At 45.4% G+C, this 18,673-nt stretch overlaps 1 protein-coding gene across 8 annotated transcripts in view; it reads left to right on the top strand.

The window, feature by feature from the left end:
* CYRIB (CYFIP related Rac1 interactor B) overlaps nucleotides 1–18,093 on the top strand; it is a 37,587-nt gene extending 19,494 nt beyond the window's left edge. For 3 of the 8 annotated variants that reach the window (XM_053466241.1, XM_053466243.1, XM_053466245.1), the window contains 10 exons: nucleotides 5,448–5,530; nucleotides 8,491–8,612; nucleotides 8,926–9,031; nucleotides 11,192–11,328; nucleotides 11,648–11,725; nucleotides 13,466–13,582; nucleotides 13,980–14,059; nucleotides 14,346–14,472; nucleotides 15,170–15,240; nucleotides 17,922–18,093. In XM_053466241.1, coding sequence (XP_053322216.1) covers nucleotides 5,458–5,530; nucleotides 8,491–8,612; nucleotides 8,926–9,031; nucleotides 11,192–11,328; nucleotides 11,648–11,725; nucleotides 13,466–13,582; nucleotides 13,980–14,059; nucleotides 14,346–14,472; nucleotides 15,170–15,240; nucleotides 17,922–17,985 — 975 coding nt within the window. In that variant the 5' untranslated portion in view covers nucleotides 5,448–5,457 and the 3' untranslated portion in view covers nucleotides 17,986–18,093. Of the gene's footprint in view, nucleotides 1–4,668; nucleotides 4,752–5,139; nucleotides 5,531–8,490; nucleotides 8,613–8,925; nucleotides 9,032–11,191; nucleotides 11,329–11,647; nucleotides 11,726–13,465; nucleotides 13,583–13,979; nucleotides 14,060–14,345; nucleotides 14,473–15,169; nucleotides 15,241–17,921 lie in introns of those variants that run through there. The other 5 variants (XM_053466240.1, XM_053466247.1, XM_053466246.1 and 2 more) reach the window with 3 other exon arrangements.
* Nucleotides 18,094–18,673: the final 580 nt, after the last annotated feature.

The following is an 18,673-nucleotide window of genomic DNA, read 5'->3' as shown; positions in this document are numbered from 1 at the left end:
TTTGCACGTGTTTTGAAGATTCCTGGCTGCTTCTTGTTTAGACGGAACTACCTTTCACCTTTTAATAACCTGAAATATATGTTGGGCTCTGTCAGCTAAGTGCTTCTTCAGCCTTTATCTGGTCGGTTTTTAAGTGAAGCCCCCACAGCTCTTCAGCGCTGGTTTACTTTGTCAATTATGGCGAATCTCAAGAGAACACGACGTTTTGTGCGTTATATGGACCAAAACCGGCTTATCACCCCCCCACCTTCTTTCCTCCAAAAATCCTTCAAAACCCACTTCATTAAGGATGCTTACAACATCGCACATTAACAGCCCCCATATTCCTTTAGCTCACTTCCCCAGTCCCTCTCCTGCGGTAATTATACCAGTGCGGCTGCTCCATCCCTAACAGCGACACCTAAACCTTTTACCTATTGTGTGATACACCCTAAATCCCTCTAGATTGTAAGCTCTTTGAGCAGGGCCGTTAAAAGGGACTTGTCTCTAGTTGAATGCAGCTAGTGAGGTTGGGTGTCGGCGAGCAATGTTTGTGACATCGTATACCCAACACAGATTCCAACCCCAGTAATGAAAATGCTGATAAATCCCACGGCAGAGCACGGGAGATTTATTATAATTATTAATTATTATTATCTGTACAACGTTGGGTGGTAGTAGTTGGACAACAGGTGGTCCTTCTCAGCTCATTTCATGGAAAATTGAAAACATGAACAATGTCATCAACATCCAGGAATAATAATAAAAGCTTTGAGCCCCTTGGGTCCCTCATTCCATCGCCTCCCCCCCCAGGACTAACCCCCAACGTAGTAGCGTAATGGAAATCCAGCGTATGTTTGCTAGAAAAGACCACCCGGGCCTCGGTAATTCTCATTACCCTGCGACTGGCGTTTGGAGCTGGATGTTACGGATGCTGAGCCCTCTGTGAGCGTATTGGGGGTTCTTTGGAACTCATTTGGGGATCCTTCTGGAAGAATAAGACAAAACAATGGACAGAGGAGCCGCTCGACTGCCTTTGCTCCTCCATACATACTGCCAGCCAGCACTACCTACCACTTTGGCCAAGAGGAAACACTTCTAAGTTTGTCTTTGAAGTAGAAGAACAAGGAGCCCGCGCTACATTCATTTTAACTCGGCTACTGCCCGACTCTTGAGCTTTTGTGTACATAAGGTCTGAAACTTCAGTGCGCCGTTCCAACTATTCTACACTTTTATATCAAATGCATTCATAGCAGTTCCTAAATCCCCAAACCCTTCCCAGAAACAATTCTTTAATCCATGTAACATTTTACGCCCTATATAATTATTAAGGGAACTCTTCATTGTCACGTGACACAAAAACAGGCATCGCTGCAGAAACCTAAAAAGCTTTTTTAAAAAAGGTGTCTGTGCTGTTCTTATGTGATTAAGACTTCAGAGCAAAGAATAAAGTGACAGATCTGCTGAAATGTATTTAATTGAAATACTCGAGACTGCGATTAACCATTTCAGTACCCCTAAAATGCACCGGTACCTCCTTAAAACCCGCAGCAAGAAGCCCATTGGGACGTACCAGTACAGCCTGGACTCTCCCCTGTGGGCTTCAGATCAATAAAATCATCGGGTAGTCTGGAAATAGAATCTGGGGTTATATGATAACATTCTTATTGCTGCCTTCTCGCAGGCGGCCACTAGGTGGCAGCATTCTGTCATAAACTCTTTGATGAAACCAGGTTATGATGTCAGAAGCTATTTGACTCTCCTACCAGTAGCGCATGTAACAATCATGATGTGCGTGGAATTGGACAGCATAGAAGCCTATTTACATTTTCAGCGGCTTGTTTTGAAACTCTTAACCTGATCTTTCGTTTCAGCGACTATCGGAATCCGTGCATAGCTGTAATGACGTAACCTTTTGCCGAAAGTGATTTAAATGTTTCAGCTTCAAATAAAATAGCATTAAAATATCCGTGCTCCCGAGGAATAATAATATATTATATTAATGGCTACATCGCTGGATCAGCAGACCTGAACACTTGAATGGTGATCCCATTACACCGGTCCGATTACGGATAATAAACGCGCGTCTGGCAGTATAGCGGACGTAATATTTGGGTATACCCCCCCCAATGGCGCTGGCTTTTTTTAAATGTATATCCCAGTCTGTTATGATGGTGGCGCAGACAGGTTAACCCACGGAAGGCTGGATGACTGCGATAAAGCTTCATACGAGCCTCCGGTGCTTTCTCTGTGCTTTTATCTTGGTGTTCTGTGCACAGTGAAGCCGCGGGGCGTCTCGCAGCGCTGCTTAGCACCGGGGCTTTGTGGCAGTCTAGTCGGGAATCACGTCGGGGTATTTGCTTGCTGCGAGGGCATGCGTGCCAGGCTTGTTTTGGAGCGATGTGTTTGCTTTCCGCCTGTCCGGTCCCAGCACAGAACCCGTCGTCATACGTCCCCTATAAGGCTGCGGCAGAGAAAGTGATCGTAATAGGATGCGTCGTTCCGTATGTCTCAATACAAATAAGTAGGTCACGTTTATAGGCGCGCGATTGGCTGTGGGGTCTCGTTCCCATAACCTGCCCTGCGTGACCTCTCGCTCTGCGCTCTCACCTAGATCAGTATGATAACGGCCGGCGCAATAATCCCCCCTCCCCGATGGCCATAACAACGTCAAATTTATTTAAATGTCCCGTTATTTTTGTTCCTACAAAGCAATTTGGGTCTTACGAGTAACAGATCCCCCCCCCCTTTCTAAACACAGGGGGCTTCCAGCGTTTATAAAGGAGCTCGCCAGCAAAAGCCGCCATAGCTTAGCGCCCAGCGTCAACGATGAATTCATCAAGAATTCGGGAGCTGATGTTCCAAAACTCCACGGCACGTTTTTAATTAAAAAAAATAAAATAAAATCTGTATGTGTAAATAAATTAAAATATACGTGCAAGCGATACTCTTAAAGGGGCAGCATGAGAGGTATAATATATCTGGCCATTTGTTGACCACCTCTGATTTACGGAGACCTCGATGGCTTCAGTTAGCAAGGAAGAAAGTGTGTAAAGTTTTGGCAGCCAGAGGTTATCCTCCCACCATGTGAGTTTCTATTCTTGTCTAGATAGGAGTCGCGCAGGTGCGTCTGATTCATGGGAATGCCGTATGAGGCAGGTGGCTGCTTTTGTGGTGGATTGGTTTTTGTTTATTGGTTAAAAACCACTCAGTACGGGCCTTTTTCCCATATATATATAAATTTGGATATTTTTAACACACATCTGATGTCTGTTAGTGCTATCTATACAAATAATGCTTACTTTTCATGTATATATTTAACGTTTTAGTGTTTTTAAAGGCACTGTTCCACCAATTTAACTCATAAATTCAGCATTAGAAACGTCTTTCCTATTGGTGAGAAATGCCCAAGTCCTTCCAAGAATAAATGAAGCCTTAGGCCGGGCTAGTGAACTATAGAAGTCCCGCTGCGGGGTATCCATGTTTCTATCCAGCGATTTGATAAATTTTACGGAATAAACTTGTCTCCATTGAAGATGACGTTGGGTTCTCCTGACCTGGATTACTGGCTGGTGATAGACTCATGAGAAGGCCTTATGTGGGAAATATCTTAAGCATAGTCCAAGAATTATCAACCGGCTGCTTTTTCATTAAAAACACCAACCCCCCCCCCAAAAAAAAATGATGCTCCTCGGAAGTTGGGCTCCCGAGTCATTGTTGAATTTGAGAATCTCAAGCCAGGAGAACTCTTGAAAGAAGTGGTTGAGTTTAGCTGGATGCACCCAAGATTTACTTGGATCGTACCCTACCCCGTGTACTAAAGAACGAGGTCTATGAATGAAGCCTCACATAGGCGTTGTGGTGGAACTAAGAATTCTGAGGATGAAGCCTACTGTCCACAATGTTGCTTTTGGCCTAGGAGAACCTTAAGATTGTTTTTGGCCATTTCCTCCTCTTCTCTGACCTTCTGATTCTTCTAGATCCGACGCTCTCGTAATCATTACTGCTTAGCTGTGTCCAGTGTGGCCAGTACCCTGTATTTTGATAATATAATACACACAAAGCAGACATTACAATTAAGTCAAGCAGCCGTAGACTGCGGGGTGAGAAGGGTTAGAAGTTATTCATTCATTCGCAGAGCGGGTGGTGGAAAAGTGCGTTGTCTTTCCAGAAGACCTGGTAGAGGTTAATGCCACCGGGAAATTAGGTAAGGTTTTAGGTTGATCTGGTAGAAGAAGAGGCAGACCAGGTGGGCCTAATGGCTCTTACCTCTATGAAGTTATGTTCCTCGCTCGATACGTTTTGCAAGACGACCAAGAAAGACTATTTTAATACTTATAATTATTAAGATTTAGACATTTTGCGAAGGACTTAGATGTACAAGAAATACAACATGTTTCCATTTTCATTACCAGGTCTGCTAATAGAGATCGCGATGGAGTCCACCTCATTACTTCATTCTTTTTTTTTTTTCTTTGTTATGTAATAACCCGACTTTTGTTTCCAGATGGGGGGAGGGTTTGAAAGCAAAACGTTAGGACGGGCCTGCTCGCTCACATCTGCCGGCGTTTCCTTCCACCCGTGTGCACATGTAGGAAACCACAAGAGGGGAAGCAGTAACTAACCCCCAACCCCGGCTTTCGGCTCCGATTTACTGGAAATAAATGACTGTGCCATTTTTGTTTCTAGGTTGGCTGACATGGGTAATCTCATTAAAGTGCTAACCAGAGATATAGACCACAATTCAGCACATTTTTTCTTGGATTTTGAAAGTAAGTCTCCCAGGCGCCTTCCACAGCTGGTGTGTCTCGAAACGGTAAACCCACGCGAAACCCCCCTCGCTCTCTCTATCTCCACCGCAGAGAAGACAACCCGGGGGACATCAGGTGGCAAAACCCAAAGCCACGTTTCCTGAAGGGTTGCATGATGCTTCAGCCATGAGGAGCACTTTCATTACCCCCTTTTTTTTTTCTTCCTCCAAGTACCTATTTTTGTGATTGATTTCCTTCATTTGCAAAGTCATTGGGGGTCCTTTGTGATCAGTCGGCGGGTGCCGTTGGCGTTCCGGAAGCGACCGTGCAATGTACCCGTTCTCAGAACCAGCAAGAACTTCCGAGACCAAATTTATCTCAAATTCGGGACGATATATGTCCACCTTTTGCAGAATACATCGTGAAACGTATATTATTACCATTATGTCTGTAATTATTGGAAAGTGCGATCGTTCTAAGCGGTTCCCTGAAGACAATACATTGCACGGAACCCTGGCTCAGCTCGGAACCCGCCACGAGAACATGTTTCCAAGTGAATGTTATTAATATGTCTTATTCACTACTGCAGGTTTTATTGGGAATGGAAATGATGGGGTGTCTTCTCACTCCCCCCCCCCCCCATTTAATCCTACTGTATTTCGGGGTGTCTCTTTTCCGTCTCATAAAGACATGTTCTGTCTCTTCTTGTCTCGACAGGTACCTTATCATGGGGAACCTTCTTAAAGTTTTGACTTGCACAGACCTTGAGCAGGGGCCAAATTTTTTCCTTGATTTTGAAAGTGAGAATCTGATTTTATCTGTGTCCCTCTCCGCCTGCCGTAGACTGCGCTCGTCCGTCTGCATCAGCGTTTCTCTCGCCTCTCCTTGTCGTGTGTTCTATTAACGCTCAGAACCATCAACACTTCTGAATCTTACACGCTTTTGGTGCACCCCACACCTTTTAGTGTAAAACCACTAAAAAAAAGCACATTTACAACTCGTAAACACGTAAAAGTCATTAAACGTTACACTGGAAGTGGCTCCGATCTTGCGCAGGCTCTATCTTCTGCCGCAGGCAATTATTGTAAATGCTGAAGGGTTTCTTCATTGAAGGTCATTTTCAGCAGTTACCTTATTAACTAAATGATGCATTAAGGGGGGTAGATTTCTTCTAGAATCTCATTTACCTATACATTGTTCAGGGCCGATTCCGTCATGATGTATGGTCCAGGTGCAGTCTCTACCGTATCGCCTGCAGAGCGTCTCGCTAATGAATGAACGCTAGTTTTAAGCGCCGTTAATGCGATTTCGTCTCCCACGGAAGCTGTTGATGGTTCTGCTTTGCCATAACAAGGTTTATTTCCGCCTCATCGCCCGTTTATCGGGGTAACTCTCAGTGGCCTCGTATTAACCCTTGTGTGTCTGTGAGCATGTAGTTGGAGAATATAACATGACTTGTCTGCTTGCATTCGGGGCGCTTCGCTGCTTTTGTTGCGCTTTGTGCCGACCCCAAACTTTCCGTGACTTCCTTCTGCATAGAATTTGATGTCGGTAACCCTTAAAAACGGTAAAGCCTCGCAGGGTTTTGACATAGAAGGTAATTCGCCTGCCTGGGAACCGCTTCTCCGGGTCACGGGAGTGGCATTTAGACACGCCCCTTTCTCCCCCCATTTCCCCATACAATCTGAATGTCAGGGGCTAGCCCCGCCCTCAATGTTATTGCCCCATCAGTAACGCCCACTGGCATTAACAGAACCGCCCTCCCACATCTTAAAGAGGTATATAAAAATACCCCATCTATTCATCTGGTTTTATTACACTTTGCAGCCAAGGGGACCAGTGGAAGCCCTGTTTTGGCTTTAACAGAATTTATTTTCCATACTGTAAAGACTCTGACCTTAATCGGCCCCGTCTTAGATTCAGGAGCCGTATGCCTAGTCCGTGGATATTTAAATTCCCTTACTGCTTTGCTCTCTACCACTTTCGCTGGGAGACTGTTCCACTTATCTACTGCCCTCTCAGTGAAGTAAAGCTTCCTTACATGACATGTAACCCTCTAGTTTTAGATTAGGGCCTCTTGTTCTAATGCTTCTCCTTTTGAAATACCGGCGGGGAAGCCTTTTTATAACCGACTTACGTTGAACTTTGCATGTGGGCTGCTGCTGCCCCCCCCTGCTAAATGTGCATCTCCAGGGCCCCTCGTCATTCATACGCCGCATTCTTGTGCGTTTGCTCAGAACGTCTGCCTCTGTCCCTCTCTTCCTTTATTTGCTTTGTGGTATTCTAGAAACGTGCAGAGACTTTAGACGGCTCAAAATCAAGATTTGTCACGGAGCGCAAGCTCTTCTGGACGGTTTTACTATAACAATATCACGGCGCACAGGAGGCCCGCCCCATACAGATTCATCAGTTAAGAATTTTGTGCATTTTGAGAATTAAAAAAAAAAAATATATATTTTTTTTAAAGTTTGTTCATTTTAGAGGCTCCATTCACAGCTGTCTATTCCCAATGGAGAGTCAGCCTTTCAGTCAAAAAAACCCCTAAAACCTCTTTTTTTCCATGGAGTGCCTTAAAATGGGTTTATTTGACATTTAAAGGTCATCATTTAACAATGAACAATTAATATCCTTTTTTGCCATATAAACAATGTGGCAAATAGGGGCAGCTTACCTTTGAGGCCCCCAGCGTTTGTCCGGTAAAGGTGTCCGTTTGTTAGGTAAAGGTGTGCACAGACCTCTCATCTCGCGATTCCTCCGGATACTGTGCCGGTTATGACATCATACCCCGGAATCTGACATCAGATGGCGCACAGGCCCAAAGGAGGAGTTGCAGGCGGAGAGGTTTGTGCTGCCGCCGTCCGGACCTCCATCTTGCTACACCACCCAGGAGGGTAGTAGGGGGGCTAACCTGGGGGTGTCCAAAATTACTGGGCGATATAAGGCAAATCCTGTCCCCCCAAGCAGCCATAAATACAGCCGTCCGCACGCAACAAGTCTTGAGTTACAGCTGATCTAAAAGTTCTGCGTCGTATCGACTTCTGTTTAATGCATGGAGGTTTTAATCTGTGGTTACCCACCTATGTTTCCATCTACATAGCAGTCTTCAGCAGCTTCCAGGATTTACAGGGTTAAACTAATGAAAAATATCAACATTATATATATATATCCATGAACACAAAGGACCTACAATTCTACTCCAATAATTCCAATTCCAACCAGAGAGAGGCATCCCGTGGCACTGCAGTGGATACAGACTACAGGCACGATAAGGCAGTGCATTGTGGGAGTTGTAGTTCTCTCTAGTGCAACGGCTTGCCTGCTCCCAATCGTTCATCATTAGGCGCAAATCTCTCAAAAATCTAATAAAAAAAATCCTTATGGGAAATTAATCTTTTTTTTTTTTTGTTTGTTTTTTATGTTTTATCCACAAAGACCCCAATGAGTATATCATTGTGTGCAGACCCCCCTCCATTAACTATCAGTCCATTTCATTGCTTGTTATTGGATGTCCTGCATTCATTGGCCAGCATGTACCGAATATATATTTATTAATATTGACATGCCTTTATTATGCTCCTTGGGGTAGCAGATGCCCACTAATAAATGTGACTTATTTTATTTTATTAAATACTGGTATTTTCTGCTAATATTTTCACAGTAAGCCAGTTTAAGGTACTGGTACAGTTGCTTGCCTTATTCTTTAACGCATGTAACCGAAGCCTGGTATATTTAATATTATAATAAATCTCATGCCGTTTAGATGCTCAGCCTACAGAATCAGAGAAGGAGATCTATAACCAGGTGAATGTGGTGCTAAAGGACGCCGAAGGAATCTTAGATGACTTACAGTCCTACCGAGGAGCAGGACACGAAATCCGAGAGGTAACACCGTGCCCCCTGTAAAACTTGGGGGGACCCTAGAGTAAAGCAGATAAGCTTAATCTATTTTAAACGGGGTGTGTGTGTGTGTGGGGGGGGGGTTAGATCCTATTTGCCCAGTGTAGATGCTCCCTATTGCCCTGTGCAGTCAGGTGGCTATATGTGGCATTGCAAATAAAACACCAAAAAGCTTCAGACGGTGGCCCAAAATATCTGCCTGCTTGCTAACTACTTTTTATAGAGGAACATTTTAAGTACTGGATCAGGTAAAGCTTCCATGTAACTATTTTGTTTTTTATATTCTTCCTTTTTAAAGGCCATCCAACATGCTACTGATGAAAAGTTACAAGAGAAAGCGTGGGGGGCCGTGGTCCCTCTAGTAGGCAAACTAAAGAAGTTCTATGAATTCTCTCAAAGACTTGGTAAGTCCCAGAGCCGTTCCTTCTACTAGTACCTCTATATACCATATATATCTATATTAAAAGTAACACACCAAAATTGGACAAGAAATGCAATAACAATATATATATATATATATATGATTAACAGAAGTCACACTCCTATCATACCCAGGGATACCTAGATTACAGCATGTACTGGCTGACTTTGCATGATAGGAGTGTGATTGCTGCTAAAAATCATGCAAGTCATATTGTTATTAAAATCACGCTCCTATCATGCCCAGATATGATAGGAGTGTGATTGCTGTTAACAATTATATACCGTATTGGCTCGGATATAGGCCGCCCCCGTATATAGGCCGCACCCTAAAAGTTTGGTGCTTTTTAAAAGAAAAAGTTTTTTTAATAGATATGCTGCCACTGTCCTCCCCTCCCCGAGATATGGTGCCACTGTCCTCCTCCCCCTCCCCGAGATATGCTGCCACTGTCCTCCCCCCCCCGAGATATGCTGCCACTCTGCCCCCCACCCCCCGACTTACCAGAGCAGACTCCCGGGTGTCTTGCGGGGCCGGTGGGGGACATCTACGCAATACGCGTATACAACTTCCGGTGCCGGCACTCAGCGGATGTGCCGGCACTGGAAGTTGTATACACGTATTGCGTAGATGTCCCCCGCCGGCCCAGCAAGACACCCGGGAGTCTGCTCTGGTAAGTCTTGGGGGCAGAGGTAAAACGCACCGTGCGGACGTTCACCGGCTGCGGCAATGCACGTAAACAACCTCCGCTGCCGGCACCCCCGTGGGAATTCCCGGCAAGGGAGATTGTTAAAGCACATCGTGCAGACGTGCCGGCAGCGGATGCTGTTTACGAGCATCGCTGCTGCCGGTGAACATCTGCATGATGCGCTTAGACAACCTCCTGTGCCGCCCCCCCCACCCCTCCCCCCCGTGGGAAGTGCTGGCAGGGGAGGCTGTCTGAGCGTATCGGGGAGTAGGATGCAGGTCCCCTGCACCGCTGCGGGGGATCTGTATCCTAACCCTGCTGCCTGCCCGGTGCCTGGAACTTCATGTGACTTAAGTGGGGGGAAAAAGTGCGGCCTATATTCGAGCCAATTTATATATATATATATAATATATATATATATATCGTTGCATTTTTTTGTCCCATTTTAGTGTGTTACTTACTTTTATTAAAAGTGTGTTTTGTTTTGTTTTTTAATGAGGGGGGGGGTCATTTTCGGTTCAGTTTCGGCCAAGTGAATCCTGAATTTTCGGTCCAGAATTTTAATTTCGGTGCATCCCTAGTAATCTCTGTGAAATAGTCTCCCACCCCGTGTTATGCATGTGAATTCGCCCCATTCCCTGGCCCGCGAATAATAGAAGCTTCTAAATCCCGAGAATGCCGCTTCCCGTTGAAACCATGGAGTGCAGGGGTAAGAATGACGCGACATTCGCGTTTGGAGCATGTCCGTGTTGCGCAGCCGTCCCTGGGGTATAGCGTCCGCCTGTGATTGGCTGTTCCTGCACATTTTCTTTGTGGAAAGAATTGCTCGGATTCGGTTTTCAGCATCACGCGATCCCCGCGCTCGCTCCGGCCGCTCACCTTTTATCTTCTGTTTGTATTTCTGGTTGAGTTTAGTTTTTTTTTGCCACTTGAAACAGTTTGTCATTATTCACCGTGACGGCGGAGCAGCTGTGTATACACCGCGAGGGGCTCGCATTCTCCGGAAACGTACCGATCCGTAGGGGAAGAAAGGCGCTTGTTGCCGTTTATTTGCGTGCGGTGGCCATTGTCGTAGCGCACAGATAATGTCTCGCTAACGTGTTAAGCACACGGTCCCTTTAAATGACACGCCAGCCATCACATGCACTTTGGTAGCTGCGTAGTGTCTTTACGTGTTGGTGGTGTCCCCCTTCTTGGACATTATGGTGAATGCCGCATTGGGTAGCTTGAAGTCGATCGGGGCCCCCTTGTGCGCTGGGTAAATCTCCCGCAGCGTAATCGGTGTTTAGCGAGCGCCTGGCGTCAGAGCTGTACGCCTCGCCAACCCCGAAGCGATAATGACGTGAGAAATAGGCAGGATAAAGTCTCGATGGGGGTACAGACTTGTTTTTGCCGAAGCCGTGAGAGCTCCTCGTGTGTTTTCAGTACGTAACGCTCACGATCCTTTTCTCCGTTTAGAAGCGGCGCTCCGCGGGCTCCTGGGAGCTCTCACCAGCACTCCGTACTCCCCGACGCAGCACCTGGAGCGGGAGCAGGCTCTGGCCAAGCAGTTTGCCGAAATCCTCCACTTTACCCTCCGATTCGATGAGCTAAAGGTAAGGGGCTCCTCCGCGGCTTCGGAGCCACGACCTCTGTGTGTCCTTAAAAGGTACTTAATACAAATACTAAACTCCCGGGACCCATCTGTACTGCTCCGCGGTCATCCAAAGGATCCGTCGAGATCTAGTCTGCTCGAAAGGTATTGCAATAAATATAATAATAATTTAGCCATTCAGGGCGTTTCTCAGCGCTCTGGCAAGCACGGGGTTAATGAATAAAGTACCTTCCATCATCCTTTTCCCCGCCGTGACATTAAATTGACCCGTGTTTATAATCCCGCCCGAAAGTGACGCAACTCTCGATGATTTTTTCCAGATGACGAATCCGGCCATACAGAACGATTTCAGTTATTACAGAAGAACCCTGAGCCGCATGAGGATTAACAACGTCCCCGTAAGAGAACTTGTCCAGAAAATGTGTCTCTAGCTGAAACTTTTCGCCTCGGTGGTATATGCCCCAGACAGCGCGTGTTTCTGCCTACCTTTCTTAACCCCTTCACTACCGCAGTGTTTGCCATATGTCAGCCGTTATTCCCATTTCCTGTGTAAAATATATATTTTTTTTTTTTCAAGGAGAAAGAGCTTTCTTTTGATACTATAGTTAGTGTTAGCCGAAAGTTCGGTATGAGTGAAAACTAGAGAAAATAGAAGGATATATGTATACTTTCTTCTCCAAATCCGCACAAAATTAATTAAAATGGCACAAAATACAAGTCAGGTGTGCTGATCTTGGAAATACCTCATTTATACGGAATTTCCGTAATTTCCCAGCAGTTATAGGGAACATATAATAAGGTTCATTATGGTTTCAAATTTTTACATTTGGTATGCTTGCTGATTTTAAACAAACGCTCCATTTTTATTATTTTTATTAAAAAATGACCTACACTGCCTACCCAATTCCCTCTAGCCACCCACCAAATGTATAATTTTTCTATAAATTTTGTTTTTATATAAGATCGGGTGTGGAGGCAGGGGTCGAGTAAAGGGTTAAATTGGTATGGAAAGGTATCAGGGTAAAACACATGCTCACAAAGATGGAGAGAGGCAGAAGATCAGTACTGACAGGCATGCGATCGCTGTGATTGGCTGTCACGGTGGTCACATGTCTGTACTGGCTGCTCATTGGCTCTCTTGGGACTGCCTCGGATGCAAGGCAGCCCCCTGAAGCGAGAGAGGGCCAAATGCGGAGCCCACCACTGTCATTTCTAATGGTCGTACCTGTATGTCGATAGGGTAGCAAAGGGCTTAATTTCCCCAATTGATAGTTATTTTTCTACCTTAAAAAACCTATATATATATATATAGTATTATTTTGCTTATTGGTTTATATCGCACTCATTTCTTGAATCTTTGGATACATGCAATACTCTTCAAAGGTTTGAAGTCACTTAGCTGTTTTCATGGGAAACGAGGACATTTCTGGCTGTAACATAATCACAAAAGGGTTTTCTAACCATCAATTAGCATTTTAAACTTAAACTTGGATCAGCGAACACAACGTGCCATTGGAACACAGGAGTGATGGGAGTGATAAAGGGCCATTGGCACACAGGAGTGATGGGAGTGATAAAGGGCCATTGGAACACAGGAGTGATGGGAGTGATAAAGGGCCATTGGAACACAGGAGTGATGGGAGTGATAAAGGGCCATTGGAACACAGGAGTGATGAGAGTGATAAAGGGCCATTGGAACACAGGAGTGATGGGAGTGATAAAGGGCCATTGGAACACAGGAGTGATGGGAGTGATAAAGGGCCATTGGAACACAGGAGTGATGGGAGTGATAAAGGGCCATTGGAACACAGGAGTGATGGGAGTGATAAAGGGCCTCTGTTCGCCTATGAAGAGATTCCATTAAAAATCAGCTACGTTTCCAGCTACAATAGTCATTTACATTAACCCCGTCTGTGCTGGATTTCTGATCAATTTCATGTTATTTTAATGGACAAAATCTGCTTTTCTCTCACAAACAAGGTGATTTCTAAGTGACTCCAAATTTTTCAACGGCCGTGTACTTTTCAAAGCAGTTTTGTAATTAAGGAGTAATAGTTCTTTCTACCTATAGTGTCTCGTTATATCATCAGTTTAATACCTGTTAATGTCACACAGCTAATCCTCGTTTTCTTAAACAGGCAGAAGGAGAAAATGAAGTGAACAACGAGCTGGCCAATAGGATGTCTTTATTTTATGCAGAAGCCACGCCCATGCTTAAAACCTTAAGCGACGCGACCACAAAGTTTGTATCGGAGGTAAGCCGTTCGGAGGGGTAATAAACAGCGAAACGCGCAATTTAACAGCGGATGAGAACCATTCAGCCCATCTAAACTGCCCCCCCCCCGGCCATTTCTTATTCAGGATAGCCTTGAATATCTGCGCAAGTTTAAATACCCTACCTGGACTAAAGGGATGCTCCAGCAATCGCATGCACTTTAATGCGTAGGATATCTGTGTCCCCTTTAGCCCCCCCTGCAAATGCATGAAGGTGTTCGTTAAATTCCCTCCCCCGCATCGCGCGCCCCTGAACCCCACCTAATGGTTGCTGTGAAACCTTTTGTAGAGTTTTAAACACCACAACACCACATTGTTAACTAAATGTAAATGGTTACCGCTGCTATAATGTTCATCACAGATTTCCCCCCCCCACAGAACAAGAATTTACCGATAGAAAATACCACTGATTGTTTAAGTACAATGGCCAGCGTGTGCAGAGTCATGCTGGAAACACCGTAAGTAGCCTTTTTGGATCCCCCCCCCCCAAACTGTTGTAGCTAAGCATAGGGGATTATTATTACTGTTGTACAACGCTGGGGAATATGATGGCGCTATATAAATAATATTAAACTAAATATATATATATATTTTTTTTTAAATTTTCTGCCTCTTTTATCCAATCTCTACGTTTTCCAGTTTAGTACTAAAGATAATGTATGAAATTGGGTTTTTAAGTTAAAATAAGCGCAATCTGTGTATTTATGGAGTTCGGATGAATTTTATTGTTTTGTGTTATTTCAGGGAATACCGGAGCAGGTTTACGAACGAAGAGACCGTGTCGTTCTGCCTGAGGGTGATGGTGGGGGTAATCATTCTCTACGACCACGTGCATCCGGTCGGAGCTTTCGCAAAAACGTCAAAGATTGATGTAAGTTGTTTGTCTTGCGTGTAGTATTTTTTTATTTCAGAATTCTGTTTTCCAAATCCGCCGGTGATCGTTCCTCTGGATCAGGCCCTCCATGCCTCCGCTGTAGCCTTCCTTACCCCTGCTGGGCTACGATTTGCCCCTTGAAAGAAAAAGTTACCACATTTTCCACCGTTCCTACCCAAGGCAGCAAATAATTGTAAGGTTAAATATTTGGTTTTTCACAAAAGTGGTATTTTATTTTATAGCAAAAGTATAGATCAAAAGTTATTTTAACATCTAGAGAACTAAATCACAAACATGGCAGCCAGGCCGGTACACATTTGCCGTAATCCATGCAGTTTTATACAATTTTTGTATCTTTCCCAAAACCTTTATTTTACAGACAGATAATTTTTTTCCCTACTCAGACACCACACTGAGCTGATGCTTTATGGCGATGCTAATGAAGTCCGTTCCTCCATAGACTTTCATTAGTAAAATGGTCTGGCTGTGTAATTTAAGACAGAGCCCTTCTATTGTTTCTCACATACAGTATGATAAGGAGTCGGGGTGTTTGTTTTGTAGATCGGGGCTTAGATAAGAGAGCGAGAACTACAAGAAAACAGCACTATTTTTTGAAAACCTTATTTTTAAGTTTTTCAGTCACTTTTGTTGATGCTTGTGGTGGAATATGATTTCATTCTGTTGTTCTTCTCAGATGAAAGGATGTATCAAGGTCCTTAAAGAACAGCCTCCCAACAGTGTAGAAGGACTTCTAAACGCTCTCAGGTACGGCAGACTTTTTGCACGGGGCTAATGGTCGTGTGTTTTTGGCCAGCCGCGCTCGCTCTCTCGGTCAGTGAATCGTGTAAGTCAGACGCGCGCTTCGGTTCGTCTTCATGCTCCGGTGCGTGCGCAGTGATGATAGCCGTGGTATATAGACGGCCGGGTAATAGGAAGCAGCGGCCCGTGAGGTTTCATTTCCTAATGGTAAGCGGTGGGAGCGAGGCTGGCAGGCATAGAGTTCCAGTATCCATTTCCCAAGGCCGCCCGGGGGCGAGATATAAATAACCAGTACACAGAATCATTGTGAAAGACGCCACACTCATCACGCTCAGCCAAAAAAGAATGCCATAAATTATTTGCAAATGTACTTGTTTCATAACCACGTCATACAGCGCTGGTCCCCCTGTAGATAATGGATTACAACTTTCTGTAAAACACAATTAAAATAAAGTCCTTGGGTTATCGATGAGTGTTTTAAAAATGTAAGCGTTCCAGCCCCCTCCGCCTTCTGTCTTTCACCAATCAATCCATTCTAAACTCCCTCCAGATTCATTCTTGTGCCCCCTGTATCTCTTCTCTCCAAATGCTCTCCCAAACGCTCCCTTCGCTCTTCTCACGTCTTCTCCTACCCCGTGCTGCACGGGGTTAAAAAGGATAGCAAAGCATAGAGTTTACTGGACATCAGATAATATGCTGCCGTCAACATCCCTTTAACCCCCGATTCTCCTCGCTGCCGTAGAATATATATATAAATATAAATATATATATAATCTGATATTAGACTCGCGTTATCAAATGGCAAAAAGCGCACCTCCTATTGGGTTCATTTTTGGGGATTATTCGGTACAAAGTTTTATTAATAAGGGCAGCTAAACTAAGATTATTTATCATGTTTGGTCCTATGCCTGCCGTGTTGGGCACGTATGTTCCCGTAAGTTCCCGTAACGTGTAGACTCCGCAGGTTGGCCGAGGAGATGGTGGAGGAGAGCAGCGAGTGGGGACCTCAGGGTGACTTTGGCGTCCTTTATAGTAGGGCTGCAACTAACGATTATTTTAATAATCGATTAATCGGCCGATTATTTTTTCGATTAATCGATTAATCGGATAAAAAAAACAATATGCAAATTTTTCGTTTATTTAAAAGAATTTAATGAACTGGATGTTAAAAAACAACTTAAAATTTACATTAACATTCTTATTTTGTTATGATGTAATAAAAAACAATATTTTCAAAGTACAAGAACCCAAACACAATATTTATGAAACAAAATAACCCCAAACATTCTGAAAAGAGGTGGACTATTACTGTTCAAGAAACTTTGCCCCAGCACTTTGCACTTTGCACCCAGCACTTTGCACCCAGCCCTGGCACTTTGCACCCAGCACTTTGCACCCAGCACTTTGCCCCAGCCCTGGCACTTTGCATCCAGCACTTTGCACCCAGCATTCAGCACTTTGCACCAGCACTTTGCACTTTGCACCCAGCCCTGGCACTTTGCACCCAGCACTTTGCACCCAGCCCTGGCACTTTGCACCCAGCACTGGCACTTTGCACCCAGCACTTTGCACTGTGCCCCTGCACCCAGTCTCTAACTCTGCCCTGCACCCAGCCCTGCCCCCACATTCTGCCCTGCCCCCACACTCACACTCTGCCCTGCACCCACTCTGCCCTGCACCCACACTCACACCCTGCCCTGCATCCCCACCCCCACTCTGCCCTGCACCCAGTCTCCCACTCTGCTCTGCACCCACACTCACACCCTGCATCCCCACCCCCACTCTGCCTTGCACCCAGTCTCCTGCCCTGCACCCCCCACCCCCACTCTGCCCTGCACCCCCACCCCCACTCTGCCCTGCACCCCCACCCCCACTCTGCCCTGCACCCACACTCACGAACCGCTCTGTGCGAATGGAGCCACTCGCACAGAGCGAATCGCTCTGTGCGAATGGAGCCACTCGCACAGAGCGAACCGCTCTGTGCGAATGGAGCCACTCGCACAGAGCGAACCGCTCTGTGCGAATGGAGCCACTCGCACAGAGCGAACCGCTCTGTGCGAATGGAGCCACTCGCACAGAGCGAACCGCTCTGTGCGAATGGAGCCACTCGCACAGAGCGAACCGCTCTGTGCGAATGGAGCCACTCGCACAGAGCGAACCGCTCTGTGCGAATGGAGCCACTCGCACAGAGCGAACCGCTCTGTGCGAGTGGAGCCACTCGCACAGAGCGAACCGCTCTGTGCGAGTGGAGCCACTCGCACAGAGCGATTCGCTCTGTGCGAGTGGCTCTGTGCGATCCGTGCACATAGACATGAAGAATACTTACCTCCGGAACGCGTCACATCCGTCACGTAGCTGAAAGAAGGCGGAGACTGCAGAGCGTGTAGCAGAAGCGGGGAACGCTCGCGGAGGTAAGTAAAAGGAGCCGAGTGCTCCAACAACGAATTGATCACTCGATTAATCGATAACGGAAATCGTTATCGATGATTTCCGTTATCGATTATTATCGATTTTATCGATTCGTTGTTTCAGCTCTACTTTATAGATAACGATTCCACAGTCATTTGTTCGTTTCGTTTTGTGGGCTGTCAACGGACCTGGCGAACGTAGCGCTTGTCCTCCGTCATGCCTTATCAGTGACGTTCGCATGTTCGACCTTAACGTGTTGGTCCTTCCGTCCATCTCAGGTACACGACAAAGCATTTGAATGACGAGACTACCTCCAAGCAGATCAAGACGATGCTGCAATAACCCAGCCGATGGATTCGCCCCCGCTGCGGACAGTATTCTGCGATGACTGAGAGACACGGCGGATTTTAGTGATTGCACCTACTATCTCTCCCACCGCTCTCATTATCTGCCCCCTCATACCCTCCGCTCTCATTATCTGCCCCCCCCATACCCTCCGCTCTCATTATCTGCCCCCCCATACCCTCCGCTCTCCTGCCCTCCTTTTTAAACCGTGTTCTTGTTCTTAACTAAGCTCAGTCTTTTTTTTTTTTTTGTGCCAAAATCGATGGAAAATGAAATGATAAATCCTGGGGGGTGGGGGCAGTTGTAAGTTTCCAAACGGACATTTCCGTGGCAGCTATTTATGCATTAGGTTACCTCTGTACGGAGGGTATTCTGTGACTTGAACTTAATATTTTTAAACCCCCCCCATCCCCCTGAAAGAAAAACAAACTAATATTTAATATAGCTTCAACTGCATGGCGGAACTGCCTATTTCTGCTGTTTAAAAAAAAAAAATGAAAAGAAAAAAAAATGTAAATTCTTTATTTCTATTGCAGTTTTCGGTTTTGTTTTCTCTCCATGTGCAGCCAAAAGAAAAAAAAATAATGAGCAGAGATGTTTAAATTAACCGTGTTGTAAAAATAATTAAAAGCAAAAAAAATGGTACCCAGCACAATGATTTTTCTGAAAACGTTAAAAAAAGAGA

Source organism: Spea bombifrons, chromosome 5 (genome assembly GCF_027358695.1).
Source record: "Spea bombifrons isolate aSpeBom1 chromosome 5, aSpeBom1.2.pri, whole genome shotgun sequence".
Taxonomy (NCBI): domain Eukaryota; kingdom Metazoa; phylum Chordata; class Amphibia; order Anura; family Pelobatidae; genus Spea; species Spea bombifrons.
The sequence above is the reverse complement of the archived record's forward strand: the minus strand, read 5'-3'. Positions and strand labels throughout refer to the sequence as shown.